General features: G+C 40.8%; 1 protein-coding gene across 2 annotated transcripts in view; it reads right to left on the reverse strand.

The window, feature by feature from the left end:
- Positions 1 to 21,505, reverse strand: part of sart3 (spliceosome associated factor 3, U4/U6 recycling protein) — a 151,332-nt gene that overhangs the window by 123,925 nt on the left and 5,902 nt on the right. For both annotated transcript variants that reach the window (XM_076270131.1, XM_076270130.1), the window contains exons 2-4: positions 18,972 to 19,098; positions 16,731 to 16,835; positions 16,385 to 16,569 (exon numbers count right to left, since the gene is read on the reverse strand). In XM_076270131.1, coding sequence (XP_076126246.1) covers positions 16,385 to 16,569; positions 16,731 to 16,835; positions 18,972 to 19,098 — 417 coding nt within the window. The remainder of the gene's footprint in view (positions 1 to 16,384; positions 16,570 to 16,730; positions 16,836 to 18,971; positions 19,099 to 21,505) is intronic.

Raw genomic sequence — 21,505 nt, forward strand, 5'->3', positions numbered from 1 at the left:
AAGCACCATGGAGGCAAAATCCAGCGGTTAAACTTCTAAAAAGAGAATGTAGGAAGACAAAGAAAATGGCATAAATACAAACTTCAGATCCACTATGAAATCCATAAAGAGATGCTCCTCACATATAACTCTGAAATAGGCAAAGCAAGACAGTCTTTCTTTTCTAACATTATCAGTAGAAGTTCAAATAACACTCGTATTCTACAGTATTTTCAACTGTTGATAAGTTAACAATTCCCCCTCACAATTAGCACCTGATCTTCTCTCAACTAATAAATCCAATGAGTTTTCATCTTTTTTCAAAAGAAAAATTGACAAAAAAGTCAAAAGAATCACCGCTCATCTGTTGAGGTGCTGGATTAACAAGTAATTCAATGAAAAGTAAAGAAAAATCCGCACACTCAAGTCTTTGCAAACAGGTTTTTACTCTATGTGCAAGCTTTCGGTCAGATGACCTTCTTCAGGCAGAGTAAAGCACATTAAGTGAAACAGTGCATGAGGTTACATATAATCATTGATTCATGACACCTGTGTCAGTTTTAGTGCATTCTAGGAATTGTAGTCTTTTACAGAGTCATGACATCCAAAAAAGCATCATGGGAAATGTAGTCCATAGATAGACAATGAAGCTTATCTAAAAACAGGAACTTGAATTTGAAACTGGAATTTGCAATGGACTGTTCACAGGGCCTTCCTAAAAAGACTATTAAACAGCTTCAGGTGATACAAAATGCAGCAGCAAGGATTCTAACAAAAACTAAAAAGAACTGACCACATTACTCCAACTCCCTGCACTGGCTTACAGTAAGTCAGAATTGACTTTAAAACACGAATGCTTGTTTATAAATCAGTAAATTGAGCAGAACCTAAATACCCATCAGACATGCTTCAGCAGTACACACCTTCTCGTCCTCTCAGGTCCCAGGTGAAAAACCTGTTAGTAAAACCTACTGTTTGCACTAAACATGGTGAAGCCGCTTTTAGCTGCTATGCAACTCAGCTCTGGAACCAACTTTTACAAAGTTACAAATTCTGAATCTGCCTTGAAAATTATTCTACATTGCATTACTTTTTTACTACTTTTGCCTTTGTTTTTTGCTTATTAATTATTCTTTTTTATTATTTTATTAATTATTAATTATGATTTTACATTGTATGTTTTATGTTTTCTTTTTATTTTGATCTTTACCTTTTTAACTATTCTTGACTATATTGCCAATCAACAAACATTGCCAATTTAACAATCAGAATGTTGATGGTACATTCATTATGACCGCCGCTAGCGAAGCGGTCATATAGGGATTGTCAAAGTTGTTTTTTTTTGTTGTTTTTTTTTTCCCCCAGTCATCTACTTCCTGAAATTTTGGTCAACCATACCCGGGGCACCGAAACACCGGGGCACATGAAATTTGGTGGGTATGTAGCCCCACTAGACTTTTTCGGAAAAAATTTGTTTGGTCCCCAGGGGCCACTCCCCCTCCGCGCTGGGCCCCCCGAAACCCAAAAAATGCAGTTTTTCCTAAATAACTACCTGAACCGTGGCACCGAGGATGAAGAAATTGTTATGGTATGTTGGTCTCAAGGGCCCACATCAACCTAGCCAATAATCACTCATTTGTGATTTGCACCCCCCCCCCCCCCCCCCCGGTAAAAAATTAAAATGCAATATCATTCTGCTTTAATCGCCCCTCTCTTCAGTAAAGACGTTCAGAACTGCACCAAATTTTATGTGTATGATTAACCTGACATTCTCTGGGGGTATGCCAAGTTTCGTAGAATTTCATCCATGGGGGGGGGGGGGGGTCTAAAAAATTAAGTTATGTGTACATTTAGTGACTGTACACTCATTGGCCTGTATATGGTGGTGCACACATATACACATGCACACACAAACACAGGCACCCACATACTATCGGTATTAGAACGGCCGATACATAATTACAAATTCAGTAGGATTAAAAGAAAGCCAAAATAAATATTCATCATCATCATCATCATCATGGCTGCATTTCCAGTATTGGCGATAAGTAGTCGTTTGTCCACTAGATGGCGCATCGTTGCAGTGAGACATAATTTTGTTGGAAGTTAATCTAAAGTGGGTTGGAAAGACACTACGCTTCCTACAAATACAAATAAATCTGAGAATGTTTATCGGACATGCTTGTTTTTTACTGCAGGTAGGCTACGTTAATCCTATCAATAGCAGAACGAATTTGATTATTGATGTATTTGTAGAAAACCATAAATGCCTTTATAGGCTACCAAGCAAATCGATAACAGCACTAATTGTATCTTTCGACTGTCATCTCATTTGCTTATGACCATAACCTAGGCTACTAACAGGAGCTAAGTGAGTTAGCCACAACACGTTCGCTACGTGATGTTTTTTTAATGGAAAATATACAGGCTACCTGAAAGATAACCTGTCTATGATGCATTCTAAACACCGGGCTGGGACATTTCTGCTCAAGGTCTCAAAAAGCATCTGAGTCAACGTTCATTCCCAAACACCCATATAGGCTACTTCAATCCTCTATTTTCAAAGGTGATTCAAGTAAGGAAGAGCATGGCTCAAAGTAAAGTAACTGAAACTACATAAATTCGTCAAAGTGAATAATTTGTGTCAACTCGCCGCAATGTAGATTTATTAACGCACCCGTGATGATCTACATCTCCATTTAAACCAGATGTTTTAGAGCGCACGTTGAGATGTATTCAGGGCAGGGCTGTACCTACACATATTTGTTGCACGTGCTACAAAAATCATTCTTTGCGATGGATGATTTAGTACCAACGTTACACCGGTCAGATACAGTTTTGCCTATGGCTATTCCGTGAGACTGAGGCGCTTTTTGTTTGTTCGAAGTGCGTGTTTAGGGTGTGAGATACTGTACAGTGGGTTGGGTTCCATTTAGAAGTGTCCACTTCATTCGCCCTTTCCGTGATCTATGTGAAATGTATTATGCAAAACTATTAACTTTTCGCCAAGAGGTGGCAGCTTGATACTGTAAGGTGTAAGCCATTGGTTCCAAAGGAGATTTTATTTGGGTCGCCAGCATAGCCTAGTGACAATTTGTGTTGTGTAATAGGCCTAGCATAGGGCCTACCTTATATAGCTTATAGTTTGTTAACAGTCACGGTTTTGTCATAACTCCCTCTATGCATTTTTGCATTTATAATAATAATAATAAGCTTTATTTGTATAGCACCTTTCATACACAGAATGCAGCTCAAAGTGCTTTACATTTGAAGCATGTAACAAAATAATAGTCAGTCAGTCATTATCAATCACATTTCTTCATTGCTGGGGCCGTTTATGATCCACTCAGCAACATATCAAAAATATAGAAAATGACATGTCATAAGACTGGCAGCCTTAACCCTCTTACCCCCCACAAGCACGCCATATGGCAACTGTGGCAAGGAAAAACTCCCATATTCCAGGAAGAAACCTTGAGCAGAACCTGACTTAATAGGGGGAGCCCATCTGCTTCTGGCTGGCTGCGCCCTCCAATAGCAGCAGATGTAGAATAATCTGAAAAAGTAGTCTACAGGATAAGACGAGTTAACTAAAAGCTTTCCTGTACAGGTATGTTTTCAGATCTTTTTTAAAAATATTTACTGAACTCGCCTGCTTGATGTACAGAGGCAGGGTGTTCCATAGTTTGGGGGCATAATGGATAAAAGCAGCTTCTCCACTTTGTTTGTGGAGCACTTTGGGTACGATTAAAAGATTAGAATTGGATGATCTAAGTTTCCTTTGTGGTTGATAAGATATTAAAAGCTCAGAGATATATGAAGGTGCTGTGCCATTCAGAGCTTTGTAAGTAATTAACATAACCTTAAAATCAATTCTATAGGAAATAGGGAGCCAGTGCAGTTCAGCCAACACAGGGGTGATGTGTTCTCTCTTCTTAGTCTTAGTTAAAAGTCTAGCCGCAGAGTTCTGTATGAGTGCCAATTTCTTTAGATGTTTTTTGGGAAGACCAGTGAAAAGTGCATTGCAGTAGTCTAACCTGCTAGTGATAAAGGCGTGAATTAGTTTTTCTGCATCATTTAGAATAGCTCTAAAACCGGGGGGCGAACACGTTGCAGGGGGGACGCCAGTGCGTGGATATCTCAATCGCAAATTAAACAATATTTCTATCGGGCGCCTACCATGGACTAGGCTGGGTGAAAATCAAAAGATTGCGTCAAAAGATTGAGCTTAACCATGGACCTCATAGTTGCAAAATGCAAGGGAACATGAATCAGCATATTATTTGCACAAACAATAACGGACAGTAGCTCTTCAACTTTGCCCGTTAAAATGTGTATGAACAGTCTCGCAACGCATTTCATGAAGGCCCTTTTGGACATGTCAGTTATTTGCACCACTGGGTAAAACGGCATTTTGTTTTAGACTACTGGTATTTAATTTGTGCATTGACAATAAAGCTGAATACCTCTCTTCTTGATAGCTGTTGAAAACTGCATGGAACTGACAGGGATTGTTTTGTTTAATAATAAATAAATAAATACATTATGCTGCTACCTTCTGCTTTTCCCAAATACAATGTAGCCTACAGGTGTACCTTTCATCAGTCCAGTTGCAATGGATGGACTGTGATGAACTGCCCTACTTGTGATTGTTTAGAGATTTTAAAGGTTTTATAACAATGCTACATTTTTTTTGGCCCAGAAACAAATCTATTCACCTTTGCAGCGCCAGTAGGCTACTTTGTGTGCGGAATGTGTGCAAACACACATTCCAAACAAGCATACACAAAAGTTTCAAGAGTGGGGGATGGAATAGAAGATGGAGACAAATTCATTAATATGATTTATTTTCGCGGAATGGATGTACAGGACTGAGCGGCGGTCATATGTTGTACCGCTATGCGGTACATCTAGTTTATTAAGTATTTACAAATGAAATGAAATGAAATACAACTATTAAAATATAGCTGCAAGCAGCAATGTGGGGGCCAAGCAGTAGTTCAGCAGGCCAGATTTGCCATGTAAGTCAATGCCGTTGCATCAGACATATTGCCTTAAGCAGTCACAGCAAGTTCCATGCCATAAAACACAAGATTGGCTGAGTTACAAGGTCAAGTTTCACATCAAAACATAACTGATTTTGTGGAGCTGAACCAGGGCTGAGTGTCGCCACCCCCTCCCCCAGCCAGCCCACCGCCGCAACCGCCCTTGCCCTCCCACCCCACCCTACCCTTGCACGCATGCTTTAGAATGAACTGGATGGAACTTGCCGTCATCAGTTTCACATCAAAAATAAAAGATTGACTGAGATATGATCACACTTGCTGTGATTTAAACAGAGAGGTCAAAAATTGACGTCATAGGGTGTGTTGAACTCGGCTTGGCCCAAGGATTCCAATGATACCTCATTTTGCCATTCGGGTCAACAGGTCAAAAGTTAAGTCCGTGAACACAAATCCAACTTTGGCCTGTTGGTGGCGCTAGAGCGCTTGAGGTACCGGCATGAAACTTGGTGAAATGAATTATTGGACTGTCCCCAATTAGTGTGCAAAATTGTATAACTTTTTACCAGACGGTTCTATGGGCTGCCATTGACTTCCATTGCAAAATAATGCGCATCAGCCACTACTGGCCAAAATGCATTTTTGTCAATTACGGAGCCCCCCAGAAGTCAAATGTCACCAGATTTCTTGAGCGTCCTCCCGATGGGGTCGGAGGTACATGTACTAAGTTTGGTTTTGATACATGAAAGTGTTGCTGAGATATGAAATCACTTCCTGTTTGGCGGCTTCAACGCAAATTTCGATTGGCTGGTACAGGCCAATGCTTCTTTCAATTGTTCCAGAAATCAATGCACTGATAAGGCATGGTCCGAAGATGGTCTCTGCCAATTTTGGTGAGGATCCGCTGAAATTTGTGACCAGCGAAAACTTGTACGTGTTTTTGATTAAATCCAATATGGCGGCCGAATCAATTACGATGACATCACAAGTCGACATCGGTCGGCCTAAGGACCTCCAAAAGTATTACCAGACACCACTAGTGCGTTTTAATTCTAACCACAACTGCAGCTACAGGCCAAAAGGCATGTTTCTTAATTACAGCGCCCCCTAGAGGTCAAAGGTCACCAGATTTCTTGAGCGTCCCCCTGATTGAGTCCTGAGTCCATGTACTAAGTTTGGTTATGATAGATGAATGGGTTGCTGAGATATGAGCTCACTTCCTGTTTGGCGGCTTCGCCGCAAACTTCGATTGGCTGTTACGCGCGAACGGTTTTATTTCCGAAGACAAAAAGCAATGCATTAACCCTCTGTACCCCGTAACGGCCGTCGCCGGCCGTGCTGTTCTTCCCCGTAACGGCCGTGAGCGGCCAGTGTTTTTTCATGGATGAATACAGGCGATCACTTAATTTCTACAGCTTATGTACACTACAGATCAATATTTTAGATCCCCTTCGATGTATTGTCATAATCAAACACATATGTTTGTATTGATTTATTTTTAGATATTTGCGTTATTTTACGATATGTGCCTGTTTCTGCTCCGTGGCCGCTGTGGTTCAGCTGATATGAATGAGGGCATGTGTCCAAGATATCTAACAAACGTCACTCATCTTGCCATGATCAATTTGGCACAGCAGTCGTAGGATTTGTAACACTTTACTCTTTTCCCCAGCCATCAAAACAAAAAAATCTGCTTGTAGGCTTTGATATATGTTGATCTTTTATGCTACGAGATGTGCCTATCTGCTCCGTGCGGCCGCAGCAGTTCAGCCGATATGAATGAGGACTCAAGTCTCAAAGTTACAGTAGCCTATGCTATCTGCCAAATCGTTACTCATGTCACTGTGTCACATCAATCATAGGATTTGTTACAATTTACTTCTTTTCCCGCCGTCAGGAGCTACAATTCTAAACATTATAGCCTCCGAAATCACGAGACAGAGTAACAGGTAAAGAGATAATGTCTTCTGCACCGAAACGCCGCAGGTTTAGTCTGGCCGAGACGGTTTTGATGTGCACTGATCCATCTCAGGTGCTGGAAGAAGATCTTCCCATATTGGATGGCAATGACACTGATGTAAGTTGTAAATGTAATGTTGGCAATAAAAGAATATGACCGTAAACAAAATATGTCAGTGATCGCTAAGTTGATTGCTAAGTTTAGAGCTAACTTTCACTAACGTTGAACACTAACACTAACGTTAGTTAGTGTAGCACTTCAACAAGTGCAGTGCGGCGCTGGGATGTCTTACCTTTTTGCCGAAAAATTCAGAAAACATGAAATTTCTTCATTCCTGTCTTCTAATCTGCTAGATCCATACAAGACATTGGCATAGATTTGGCATTACTTCCATACGTTGTTAGCTAGCTCAGTATGGCAGTCATCAGAGTAGGCTAATCCATATCGAGTGACAACAAAACTTCTGAATGGATGTCAATTGGTTACGTCAGGGGTGTTCACCTTTGACCTAGATTTTGTTGCGAGAGCTGGATGGATGGATGGATGGATGGATAAATAGATAGATAGATAGAGAGATAGATAGATTAGTATTATTATTATTATTATTATTATTATTATTACAGACTGTAGATAGGGCTAATATTGAATCCGAACAGACTTTTGGTGTGCAACTTTCATTGTCAGATCAATCTGTCGGATGTGTCAGATCACAGCTCTCAAGGTGAGGAGGACAATGAAGTAGGAGAGGCTATGCGAGAGGAGGAGGAAGAGGTGATGATGGAGAGAGAAGAGGCGGAGGAGGCAGGTGAAGCAGTGGAGGAAGAAGTGGAGACCAGAGTGAGAGCCAGGGCAGAGTATAGAAGAGGTCGAGGGAGAGGAGGAAGAGGAGGAGGAGGGAGAGGAGGAGGAGGAGGGAGAGGAAGAAGAGGAGGAAGCTTGGGAGTGAGAGGGAGAAACAGTGGGAGAAGGAGACAGAGAGGAAGGGTACAAACACACGACGATCCACCATGGTCTGACTCTATCCCAGTTCCCTCCATCCAGCCTTGTATGGTTGATCCTGGCCCCAGATGTATCTTGACCAACGTGCTGGATATCTTGTGGCAGATGGTTGGGGTGTTATTCATCTCAAATCTAGTGCAGTTTACAAATATGTATGCTGCATCCAGCAACCCCCCCGCCACGTGGTACGATACAACAGAGGAGGAGATGAGGGCCTTCATTGGTTTCAATATCCTCATGGGTATCCATCGTTTACCCTGCCTCGCCGACTTCTGGAGCTCTGATCCATGTGTCCGAGTGCCATATATCGCTGACCGGATATCTCGCAACCGCTTTGAATTAATTTGCCAATTTTTTCAGTGCAGATCACAAGGAGAGGATACAGATAAGCTGGCAAAAGTTAGGCCATTTATACAAGTGCTACAAGAAAATTTCCCAAAACTGCTTGTGCCCTGGTCTGCGCTGTCTGTGGACGAAGCAATGATTAAATTTGATGGGAGACTGCGTTGGAAACAATATATGCCGAAAAAACCAGTGAAATGGGGCATAAAGTTATGGTGCCTTTGTGACTCTTTGACAGGTTATTGTCTCGCCTTCAATGTTTACACGGGAAAAGATGACGTACAGGGAAAAGGTTTGGCCTACCGAGTAGTTATGCATCTGCTTAGAGGATATTTGGACAAGCACTATCATGTCTATGCAGATAATTTTTTTTCTTCTATTCCCTTGGTGAGAGACTTGCTTGATCATAACACCTACTATTGTGGCACCATCAGAAAGACCTCCAAAGGCTTTCCAAAGCAAATCACGGAACCAAAATTAATGATAGGGGAGAGCAGAAAAGTGGGAAGGGATGGGATGATGGTATTGAGGTGGATGGACAAAAGGGATGTGTATATAGTTTCAAGCAATCATGCAGGCAGAGACCAAATGAAGCAAAGATCCAAGTTTAATGCTAATCTAATCTCTTGCCCAGAAGCGGTCCTGGATTACAACAGGAAAATGGGAGGGGTTGACCATCTAGACCAGTTTCGAAGCTACTACAATGTTGGGCGAACTGGAAAGAAATGGTGGAAGTACCTGTTCTGGGGACTGTTTGATATTGCAATTATAAATGCATATATTGTGTGGCAGCTTCAGCTCAGGCCACTTCCTAAGGGCAGGAAAACCTGGGGCCTGAAAGCCTTCAAACTTAAAATCGTGCATGCCCTATGTGACGATTTTTTTGGCAGGAAGCGGGGTGTCCAGGGCATCAATACCCTGGGTATCGACTTTGTAGTGAGTAGGAATTTAAAAGAAGGCCACTCACTTGTGCGCTTTGAGGGGAGGAAAAAGGGATGTGTAAGTTGCATTAGAGCAGGGCGCCGCACCAATAGTGGGCGGTGCATTGAAACTTCTTTTGGCTGCTCAACTTGTTCTGCGCCATTGTGCAAAATGCCACCATGTTTTCATGAGTTTCATGGTATGTTATAGTTTATTGAATAGTTAATGAAATGTAATCTGTTAGGTTTGTGTTGCTTCGGTCTAATTAATATAATACTGTTGTTATAATAATAAAAAATATATATATAAATACATAATAAGGTTTTAGTCGGAAGTTCTTTCTTGCTGTTTTTTATAATAACAATACCTTTATTATTAGTAGTAGTAGTAGTAGTAGCAGTAGTAGTAGTAGTAGTATTTATATTACTATTATTTGATTGTGTTGTATCAATGTAATGGTCTCCTTATCACTAATAATATTGGCCTATTCTAACTGCTGTAATGTTCTGAAATGGTAGTCGTTAAATGAAAATGACAAAATTCCATCTGCTGCTCTTTGCAGACTAGATAAAAAAAATATTAACCCCTGAACTACTCAACAGTTTCATATTTTTTGCAATATAATAGTTAAGTTGGTCTATCATATATTTTTAGATGATATTTTAAGATTGAAAAGCTTCTCTTTTAGTCTTTTAGTTGTCATCATATCACAATTTCTATCATTTCATTCAGATCAATGGCAGTCTATGGAAATTGTGCATACATAATTGGCAATGTATTATATATATTTTTAAAAAGCAGTTTCTGACCTTTAATATGAATGTAACTTGCATTTGACACTTTGCCTTACTTTTTAAGTTATTTTGCATTATTTAAAATATTACTGAAATTGCCTTTTTTTCCTGGAACTTCCAGGAATCAGAGACATTGTTGTAACATTCTATTGGGGTATAGAGGGTTAATGAGGCATGGTCTGAAGATCATGTGTGTCAAGTTTGGTGACGATCGGACAAAATTTGTGACCTGTGAAAAGTTAGTTTCACTTTCACTAAAATCCAAAATGGCGGAAAATCCATCATGGCGGGAAATGACGTCATAGGGTGCGTTGAACGCTGCTTGGTCCAAGGATTCCAAGGATAGCTCATTTTTCAAAATCAAGCCAACGGGTCAGAAGTTACGTGTGTGAAAGCATGTCCAACTTTGGCCTGTTGGTGGCGCTAGAGAGCTCGGGGTGCGGACTTGGTGAAATTAATCATGGGGTACTGCCTAATTAGTGTGCCAAATTTCACAACTTTTCACCAGACGGTTCTATGGGCTGCCATAGACTTCAATGGCAGAGGATTTATAATAATAAGAAAACTAAGAAACACAATGGGTGCCTTCGCAGCTTCGCTGCTTGGCCCCCAATAATAAGTATTTAATAATTGACAATTATTCATAGGTTACCTATGGTGTCAGTTCACCAAAAAATTTAAGAATAGGCAGATATATATTTTTAAATAATGTTTGTAAAAATGCCATTTTAGTTCATTTAATTTGTGTCAAGATCACAGAGCAAAGACTAATGGGTAGGTCCAGGGCCGGTTCTCCCTATACGCACACTACACAAGTTGCATAGGCCCCCTCCCCCGTCTCCCAAGTAGCCTATACAGTTATAGCGACAGTGCCTCATACATTAAGAAGATAAACATGAAACAAGGAAGAAACGTCACAAGAATGAACAGCGGGAACAGTAGTCAGGTAAACTTGCGTTCGTTCCATGGTTTGATGTCAACATGCATCTCTCCAGCGCGTGTTGTTGGCCTAGCCTAGGCCTACCTAACAGGGAAGTGAATCCCCTGATCTTTCTGCAGCTTTCTTGCCAGCCTTTCACAGTACTTCGCAAAGTTGTGAAATATAATCGCATATTCCTTTAAAGCAGGGGTCCCCAACCTTTTATGTACCATGGACCGGTTTGATTCCTTTTTTTTTTTCACGGACCGGCGGGGGGGGGGGGGGAATTTGGGTTGGGGGTTCAGGGGTTCCATGTTCCATATGTGTTGTGCATGCATTACTTGAAAAGAACTAGCTCCAGTTATGTATGAACAGTGAAGGTAACGATCTCTTGTGAAAAACGTGAACTTGAAGAAGTGAAAATTGAACAATATGAACTATGAATATTGAACAACTTGAAGCTACATCTATAAGTGTGAACATGCTTAACAAAATATGGGAACAAAACATGGGAACTAAACGTGCATTACGAATATAATCGGTGGGAGCCCTGCTTGTTTCCCTGCAACAAGAAGCTTCCATCTGGGGGTGATGGAAGACAGTGACACCCTCAGTGTGTTTGAAATGTCCAGTCGATTGCACAATTTGGTCTTAGTTGCAGTCATTGCCGAAAACCCGGCCTCGCATACCGGTAGATACGTGGTGGGAAACGTTTTCAGCGCTTTTCTCGGGATATTCTGCTTTGGTTTTGATCCAAAAACCCGCCAGAGAGGTTTCCTTATACACACTCTTAAGCAATTTCGATCAACTGCTCTTCCTCCTGCGCTGACAAGTTAGGACTATTCGGGATATTGACAAATGGGTTGCGGACCCACTCATTGGTTTGCCGTGGATCTTTGGAGGATGGGAAGTAACGCTCAAACTCATTTGAAAGCGCAACAAGGTTATCGCGCACCAGCTGCGAGAGAAAGGGCCCTGCCTCAGTCTCTCCCAAAACCCACTACTGTTTGGAACATATCAAATACACGGTCCACTCGTCGTCCCCACAAATCAAGCTTGGCTTTAAATGCAGCGACTTTATCTGCCAGTTTAAAGACAGTCGTCATTCTCCCCTGGAGTGACAGGTTCAGGTCATTAAGCAACCCGAATATGTCACACAGGTAAGCGAGTTAGACACCCAGTCCTCATCACTAAAATGTGCAGCTAACGGTGACTTTTTTTCTGTAAGAAATCTCTGCAGCGGCTCTCGCAACTCAAACACTCTGGCCAGTACACCAGTGACCTGCTAAAGATGCTTGTTTTTTGTTGTTGCTCATTCTAGCAGTTTAGTTAACTTTGTGTGACACTACCGTTCGCCAAGAACTGATCAAGTGAAGTGAGCTGACCTGAGGCTGCGCAGCGCTGAAGGCAATATGTAAAAGTGTTGAAGGCGGGACAGACAGACGTAAGAAAATAGACCTTGCAAAATGCAAACATGCGTGCAATCAAACAACTGCATATAGGCCTATGCCATGTAAAAACGTGACATTATTGCGAATTAAATTTAGTTTAGTTTGCATGCATTTTTTTTTAAACTCATGTCGTAGGCTACGGCCCGGTTAGGAATGTCCTGTGGACCGGTACCGGGCCGCGGCCCGGTGGTTGGGGACCGCTGCTTTAAAGGAACTGTATGTAAGAAATGTGTTTCAATTAATCATAAAATGGCCCTGATAAGTCAGTAGACAGTAAGAAATCATGTTCATTTCAAATACTTATATCACTGACAACAGTAGTCCGGCCAGGATATTATCATTTAAAAAGTGAAGTTGCAGCCCTCAACTGATGTTGATGTTGTGTTTTGTCATGTTGTGTTTTGGCCTGATGCGCCACCCTCCACCTATCTAGTCAGTAGTGTTTCGGCATCCGGGTTGGCAACCTCGAGTTAGGGGGGAGGAGGAGGGGATACACCGCTCTACAGTAATTTGAAAGTGATTGCAGTACCAGTTTTGGCCACAATCTTACATATGGTTCCTTTAAATGTGTTCATAATAACGTGCAGCTGGGGATGAAATGAGCAGTTTTTCAGCAGAAACATGCGAGGACCCATCTAAACTAATGTGATTTCACTCTTCCCATACATTTTTAAAAGAACTAAATTGTTCTACAATATTTCAGTCAAGCTTTAGTTAGCCTATAACGGAACGTATGCAAAATGGAAAGTAGCCTGTATTAACTTTGATTCGCTGTGCTGCATGCACATCATAAATTAGGCCTATATGAAGTATTAAAATGATTTTTTAAAATAGCCTACGTTTGAAAAAATATTGAGAATCAGGGGAGCCAGTTCATAGCCTATGTCTTTGGCAAGTAGCCTACTACAGGCACAGGTGAAGAAGTCAGTCAGCAGGCTAACAGACCCTTACAAAAAAAAAACTGCATTACTTCAAGTGTCAAACTGCAGATTTCTGAGTATGAAAACTGCAGTTTTGGAGAAAATATTTGCAGCTCTTATCTATCTATAAAGCAAGAAGCGTCTGTGTGTGTGTGTGTCTGTGGCACGCATATCTCGCTGACCGTTTGTCAGACTGACCTAAGATTTCGTATGTGGCTCGCGCGTGGCACAAAGGTGTGCACTCTCGATTTTGAAGATTTTTGAATGCATATTTAAAAATATGCTTATTTACGTAGGACGTTTATCGCTGCACTGCACTGTTTCCAAGGGGACCAGTTTCAGGGGAGCTCCACCCCATGGATCGTGTACTGACAGTAGCTAGGTCCAGAGAACGGGCTCTGCTAGGTCTCACTTTGATGATAGTCAGTCGCAATTTAAACGGATTACTCGGGAACCGCTTGTGGGTTAAGATGCAAGATGATTATCATGTCTGACCTCAACAATAAAGACTCCCTGTATGCAGTTTGCTTGCATAAAATGATTACTTGCAACAACACGCCAACAAACACGGGTATGTAGTGACCACTCGAATAGCCCAGGCTACTTTGGACTTTCAAGAGACTTTGACTAAAACGACAATTCCGACTGCAAGGTCCCAAATTGAAACGAGCGATAGGCTAATGCCACATAGCTAACGTTAGACAAGTTGCAGACTCGACGGCACTTATCACGCCATTAAACACGGGTATGTAGTGACTACTCAAAATAAAAGTATGTGCAAGCTTCGAATAGCATTAGGAAGTTATTCAGTAAGCTATACACATTTAGCCTTAACTCAAAACAGTTGTCATGTCATTCTGATCTGTAGAAATGTCACATGCAGCCATGCCTAAATTTATTAGAGGCCACATTAATTATAGGCTAATTTATTATAATATTCAGTATTCATTATTGAATGCTTAGCTGGAATGATGTTTCCCTATCATCCTATTTTTAAAGCAGGCATACATGTGGGCATGTAATTGAGCTATGGGTTTTCTTCAGGAATGGTTTGAACGGGCACTGCACTAGTACAGGGAATTCAGTATTTTAGACGCAAAAAACTGCATTGTGCATAGTACTGTACTACAGAAATGCAGTATTTTAGACATGAAAATACTATACTGCATTGTAGCCTACTGTAGTATAACTGAACTGTAGGCTACTTTGAAAAAACTGCAGTTATTTTTTGCAAGGGGATATGTACAGCAAGCATCAACAGCAAACAGCCCAGACCCTTTATTGGGAAAAACACTATATTTGGTAACTTCCAGACATTCAAAATGGGGTGGGATGATTGTATTGGGAGCACTGAGGTGTTAACCTGACTCTCGCCAGATTAATTTCGTTCCATCTGGCGAGAGTCAGGTTAGTGACGTGTCAGATGGTACTATAAAAAAAATGGTTACATTTTAGGGCTCAGAGTTCAGGTAGGAGGGCCCCTTAGCAGTATTTTGCTTTGGGCCCCATGGAGGTCTGAACCGGCACTGGGTAGATCCTCTAATAAGTGGAGACACATCAGCTGAAAGGGCTGAATAGCTGGAGGTTCCTATACATGTTCCTGCTACATGGGTATCTTGCTTTTATTACAGTTTCTGTAATCGAAACGCAGCTATGGATGCTCTGTTAAAACTTTTCCAAGAAGACTTTTTAAACCTACAATCTATATATTTTCACCACATTTCAGGCATAGGTAACATTTCAAAGTAAATGAAAATGAAAAAACAATAAACTTTTCAAATAGTGTATGTTCCTTTCTAGTTTTGAAGTTACCATGAAGCTTTCTCAAATGTTGAGCTCAGTTTTGTCAAGAGTAAACAATTGTCTTTCTCTGGAAGCTTTGTCACCATGTGAGGTGAGGACAAACTAAGTCTCTATGAGCATTCTTAGGAATGTTATTGATGTGCAAGCTACATTATGGAAAAACGAAATAAACTAAAATATGGAAAATTTCACCATTTCAAATTTTACATGAGATATACCTCATCTCTATCCCATCAAATTTTCAACCACATGGCATCTGACCCACATGATAATTTTAACCACTGATTTTTGTAACATTTTTTCCAAGCTTGAATATGTCCCGAGGGGACAATGAAAGAGAAAATTTAGATCTAACACTTTTAAGCTGTCAGCAGGGTGGCAGACTAACGCAACAGAAAGAAAACTTTGGCTTGTACCTCATGCTGTGGGTCATTAAGATTGGTACTTTTTACAGATAAACCTATATTTTAGAGCCATTGTCATTTGACAGGCGCACCAAATGTCAGGTGTATTTAAGCAATAAGCGCAGTGTTTTAGAAGACACAAATGAACCTCGGAAGTATGTTGATTGTTTGCACACCAATTAATTATGCTTAAAGTAGACTGAAGTAGTTATTGAGACAAACTGGTCTCACAGTAACTTTTCTGAAATTGGGTAGGTATACCCAACAATAAAATTCTCATAGAAATACTCAAAAATGTGGATGTATAACTTCGCAGGCATTCCTTCGCAGGAGCACACAATGGCGAATAAAGAAAATGTGAGGGAGTTAAAGGAGGCACCAGTTGATTTCACATGGAATGACCAATCTGGTTAGACTGGGTAAACCCAGCCCGATCTGCCGGCGATTTGATTTTGCCCTGAAGCTCAGGCTGGAAATTTTCCAAATTTTTCTATTCTACTTCCATTACAAATCTATGGGGACCAATCACGAACTGGCTTATCCACCTGGCGCACCCGGATCGTTGGTCTGATTGGTTGAAGGACTATCAAATTGCATACAGAGTCATTTAAACTATGCCCGCTGATCACGCCTCGTGCAGCAGAAAGTACAGAGCAGACTTCCCAGACTAATGTTCAATTTTAAAAGATGATGTGTCAAGCTACCATCTGGTATTAAACTGCAGCAACTGCATCCTAATTCATCACTCCAGTGGATGTATGTCTTGTTTTCCAATTACCGTAACTATCCATTTATGCATTGCATGTTATAGAGTAAAACTAGTGGAAGCTTTATCATAATCATCTTAACGCAACAACTTATTTGATCAGGCAAAATAAATAAATCATACCTGCAATGATGACATAATAGCCAGCTCAAACTCTCTGTAGGCTTCCCATAAGGCAGCACCTTTTACCATGTGCAAACCCACTGCAGACAGGCCTCTCTCGAAAAGAGTCCTGACCTTCTCAATTCCTCCAGGTGATCCCATACCACCAATGGAGTACTGGGCATACTCAAGCCAGATATCTGGACCTGCAATCACAATGTTTAGGTTATATGTTATTAAATGTTGGACTAGCCGCTTCCAAGTGGTACTGATTATCTCTCGAAATAATTTATTCCTTTAGTAAATTAGCAAAGTGAACTGTAACTTTGAACAGTAGTTCCCAACAATTAAAAGGTAAAAAACTCACAGATGTAGTCTTTCACTGCTTTCTCAAACAGCTCATACATCCTCTCTCGGTCAGGAACATCTTCTGCAAGCTTAATCTCATCTTTTAGCCAGTCAAGCCACAGCTCTACAAATGAATGTCAAGAGAACTTAATAATATTAGATTCAATTAAATTACATTAGATATATGGGTAATTCCACGTCAATTCAACCAGGGCCCAGGGTTTCCCGCAGAAAATTTGTTAGTCAAGGTGGTAGGTGGGGTTTGCCGTCGGGGGTGGGGGGGATTTGTTTGTGCCATATTACAATTATTTATAAAATTATGAATATCAATTATCAAAATAACAGTTGCAAGGGCAATTTTAACACCATATAGGCCAATACAAATCTATACAAATATTTACAAATAGTGTGTTAAAAAGTGCTAAACAACATAACAACTGAAACAAGAACAGTGAATTAATATGTGCAATTTTAACAAACACTAGGCTATACAAACTATACAACACTGAAGTGCAAAACAACAAGGGCCCTAATTGCACTCTTTTGCAAGTGCGGACCATTTATGCTTATTTTCATGCAGGCGGTCAGACTGTTGCCCTGCAGCCTGTTCCGCAAGTCTGTCTTGAGAGTATTTTATACTTTTGTGTAAGATTTACAATTTTTATTAGAAGGTTGGTGAACGATGATAGATAGCGCGATGACATTCAACCAGCAGATGCTGCTGTTCGGATGCATCACATGATTCGGAGGCATATCCTATACCCGTAAATCCTCAAATTATGGCCGGGATGATAATTGCCAGTAGCCTATGGCTATCAGTCCACTAGCACTATAAGACATTGTTTCGATTTAACTCAATGAAATTAAAGAGCTCTTCTTAATAATTTATATTGTTGGTTGGTTTAATACTGTTGCCAATGAAAAGTCATTGTCCTAATGGGTCTCAACATGTTGCTCTCAGTCGCTTGCAATCCCCTTTATGCCAGAGGCTGAAGCCACTACATTTAAACACAATTGTTGCCGCGAGGAATTCCAGCCTACGAATTTAATAAAATAAAAAAGTAGGCTAAATCATGCACAATTTAAAAAAAAAAAAAAAAAAAAAAAAAAACTCAATTTAGACCACCGGCACAGCGCAGCGCACGTTCAATGACTGAATTAAAGCAACTGCCTGTCTCGCAATAAATCCACAGCGGGTGGAATTCTCTACACTCTTTCAACTACATGAAACTTAATAGTCAACCATCAAATACCCCCCAGATTTCAGTGCCAACATTTAGCAATAAAATCAAACAGTCCAAAAAAGTAAATTAAATCCCAAACCAAACCAAAAAAATTGTATGCTTTTGATAGCCTACCGCTGCATGCCGCTCCAAACGAAATGCCTCAGAATAAAACATAGAAATAAAGACCTGTTATGCGGCGCTTGGGTTGCCTTGAATGAGTTTGTAAGTAGGCCTAGCTTATGTTTTTTGTTCCCGTTTATCAACATGAATTTGCTGAATTGTATTTCTTAAAGGGGCAGCGCTTTTTGTTTGTTCTTCTTTTCTTTGAACTCCTTAAAGAAGCTCTATGCAACAATTTTAGCAAAAATGACCTTAATTATGCAGGTTGAGAGTAGTTCTGATGGTTCTACAACACTTTTTGGGTGGTTTGGTGGGTGCTTCGTCTCCCCCTAGTGCTTGTCCGCGGAAAAACCGAATATGCAACTTTCTGGTCACGGTCCAAACAAATCCGGATGTAACTCAGCGGAAGTATATTGCGCCTCGAAAATGTAGTCAGATTGTAGTTTCTAAGAAGACTGCAAAACGGACTCCGACTTTGCTGTTGAAATTGTTTCATTGTGAGCCCTGTATGTGTTTAGCTTGGTTTCTTGATGGCTAGCTCGCTAGCTAGTGGGGGTTTAGCGTAGCAGTCACTGGCTACCGAAGCTGCAGGGGGAGCTATTTCGTGAAAAATGTGAGCCCAAATCAGGCGAAAACCCAGAAACAGCGAAGGAATAACCAGACCTGCATAGGGCTTCTTTAAATTAAAGGCATAGGCCTATTAGTAGCCTTCTTTAAGAGACTAAGTGAAGTTGTGACCAAGTGAAGTTAATATGAATTAACATTTAAAAACATGTTCAATTATATATTTTCATATATAAATCACACCAGACTGAGTCGCACGACCAGCCAAACTATGAAAAAAGGTGCGACATATAGTCCTAGCCTGCGTGCCCTTTTACATTCAAACCCATAAGGGACAAAAACTGCTTTACCTTCGGTAAGTGGGAAAAGCTCGCTCATCTTCAATCGGGCTTTACGTAGACGATGCAGTTTCCCTTCCTGCCGCAAAAGCTTGATGAGGTCCACATGGCAATTGTAGTCAAATGCATTGATGGAGAGCTAAAATTCCAAATAAAATGAGATGAGCAAAACACACATTAAACACTGACCAATTAGGCTTACAGTAACTCCAATCATTGTGCAATCATTGCAATGATTTGACTGACAGTGCATGACTAGGCTTATCAACACGACTGGCAAATATGTCCTCCACTAATTAACTGAGAGAGATAAAGAAACAATGTGTGTGATGTTGACCCTTTGAGAAAATGAAACAAACAAATTGATTCATTTTCAAACATTTGCAGGCCTGATACCATGCCTCAATCATCCAAAATTTCCCGTGAGGAAAGCTTATATGAGGGTTTAGCAGGTAAGCAGATGTAGAAAAAGTATTAGAAAATCATACATTTAGAAAAATGTAGAAAAATATAAGCCTCTATGTGTGACAATCAGAAAGAATTTCCTGTAGCTGTAACAATATTAACAATTTGTTAATTAGATCAATTTTCAATTAGGGATGCACGATATCAGCGGCCAATATATAATTGGCCGATAAGTGAAAAAAATTAATTATTATTGTTTCGCCAAAGAACAGAACACACTAAGCATAAGCACAACCGCAGCTTTTTCAACTCCAGACCTGAAGAGGTCAGAGAACCCAAATGCAAGAGTGGACCTAACCATTTATCCAGCACTGCTGGAGGGACTGCTTATAGAGGGTAGCCATGGCCTACTGGTTAGCTCTTCGGACTTGTAACCGGAGGGTTGCCAGTTCGAACCTTAAACAAGGCACCTAACCCCTCACTGCTCCCCGAGCGCCGCTGTTGTTGCAGGCAGCTCTCTGCACCGGGATTAGTGTGTTTCAGTTAAGTTCAGTCATTAGTGCTTCACCTCACTGTGTGCTGAGTGTGTTTCACTAATTCACGGATTGGGATAAATGCAGAGACCAAATTTCCCTCACGGGATCAAAAGAGCATATGTCATCTGTGTATTCCCTGTCTCTGTATCTGGTATTTCACCATTCTAACAAGATCTGTGTTGAATCTGTGCAGCCCAAAATCCTCTCGTGAATGATCCTCCTTTTAACCTAAGCAGAGCGGAGCTCAGGCTACCCAGAGCAAACTGAGCAAACAAAACAGAGAGCTAGCTCGCTACTTCCTTCCCCTCCCTCCCGTGCTGCTCCCGTGCAATTGAAACTAGTGATGGGCAAATGAAGCTTTGGTGAACCACTAAACCACAGCAGTGTGAAGCTAGCGACACTAATGAAAAAATCCAATATGGCTGCCACATGTAGATTTTTCAACATAAAAGTCCTTACCCAAACCAGTATATGTAACCAAAAATATTGGTTTGCTAAGGACTTTTATGTTGAAAAATGACAGTGTGGCGGCCATCTTTTTGCTTTTAACCTAGTGTCGCTAGGTTCACACTGCTGTGGTTCAGTGGTTCACCAAAGCTTCATTTGCCCATCACTAATTGAACCTCTCCTAAACGCGCATCTCGTCTGTGATTTGCTGGAATAGTTTGTTTGCTTTTATGGGCTAGGTTTGCCCAGGTTGTTTTTGTTGCCATTTTTGGAGCCTGGGCTGTCAACAGAGATTACGTTGTTTTACAGTGTATTCAGGACACAGACAGCTAGCGGTTGGTTAGGTGATGTTTGCAGTAAGTGACATAAAATGTTTTAGCCTAAAAAAACGCATGGCATCGCTTAGAGCACCTTTAACATTGGAGCTGCTCTTCGATAGGAACCTAACCACTGGGGGCGCTGGTTTTCATTTCCCCATAATACGTCAGGTATCGGGGAAGCACTTACGCAATATTAGGTTCACAATAAATAAAATCTGTCATATTTGAATTATACTGTGGTGTCTTTTATGCAATTGGCTGACTGCGGCTTCATTAATCTGTGGTAGCCTATTACAATTTATCATACCTTGACTTTGGTAATAATTTGGAGGTAATAGTTTCATTAAATAGTTTCTGTTGAGCAGGCAGGATACAAGTTAGGACCAACACATCTCTCGTCACATCTGTTGTTGTTGTTGACTGTTCTGTTGTTGTTCTAAGCGTATTTGCTGGTTGGGAAAACTTGGAGCCTAACTGAGGTTGTTACTTATGTAGGCCCTACTCTTAATAGGATAACTGTTCAGTGCTCGAGCCACGGCGAATTTACGAAAGGCTGGTCAGATTTGTACTCCCAAGTTCACGTTCATCACAAAACTCCCACAAACAGCTAGGACTAATCTAAAATCGATCTAAACATGCTATGAAATTGTGAACTTGGAATATAAATCTGACGGCACGCACTTCGCTTTAGCCTGTTGGATTGACTTTGTTTAGCTACTTCTGTTGTAAAGACGATCAAAACAGACTAGATGACCCATGGAGGTATTATATATAACTGGAGAGAGTGACTAAGTCCCGCCCTCCATACAAATGAATGGTGGAGGCTAGGCTAGTAAAT

Source organism: Alosa pseudoharengus, unplaced genomic scaffold (genome assembly GCF_046254945.1).
Source record: "Alosa pseudoharengus isolate Yale_2024_CS ecotype anadromous, Long Island Sound unplaced genomic scaffold, YU_APseudo_1.1 YU_APseudo_1.1_scf_6, whole genome shotgun sequence".
NCBI lineage: Eukaryota > Metazoa > Chordata > Actinopteri > Clupeiformes > Clupeidae > Alosa > Alosa pseudoharengus.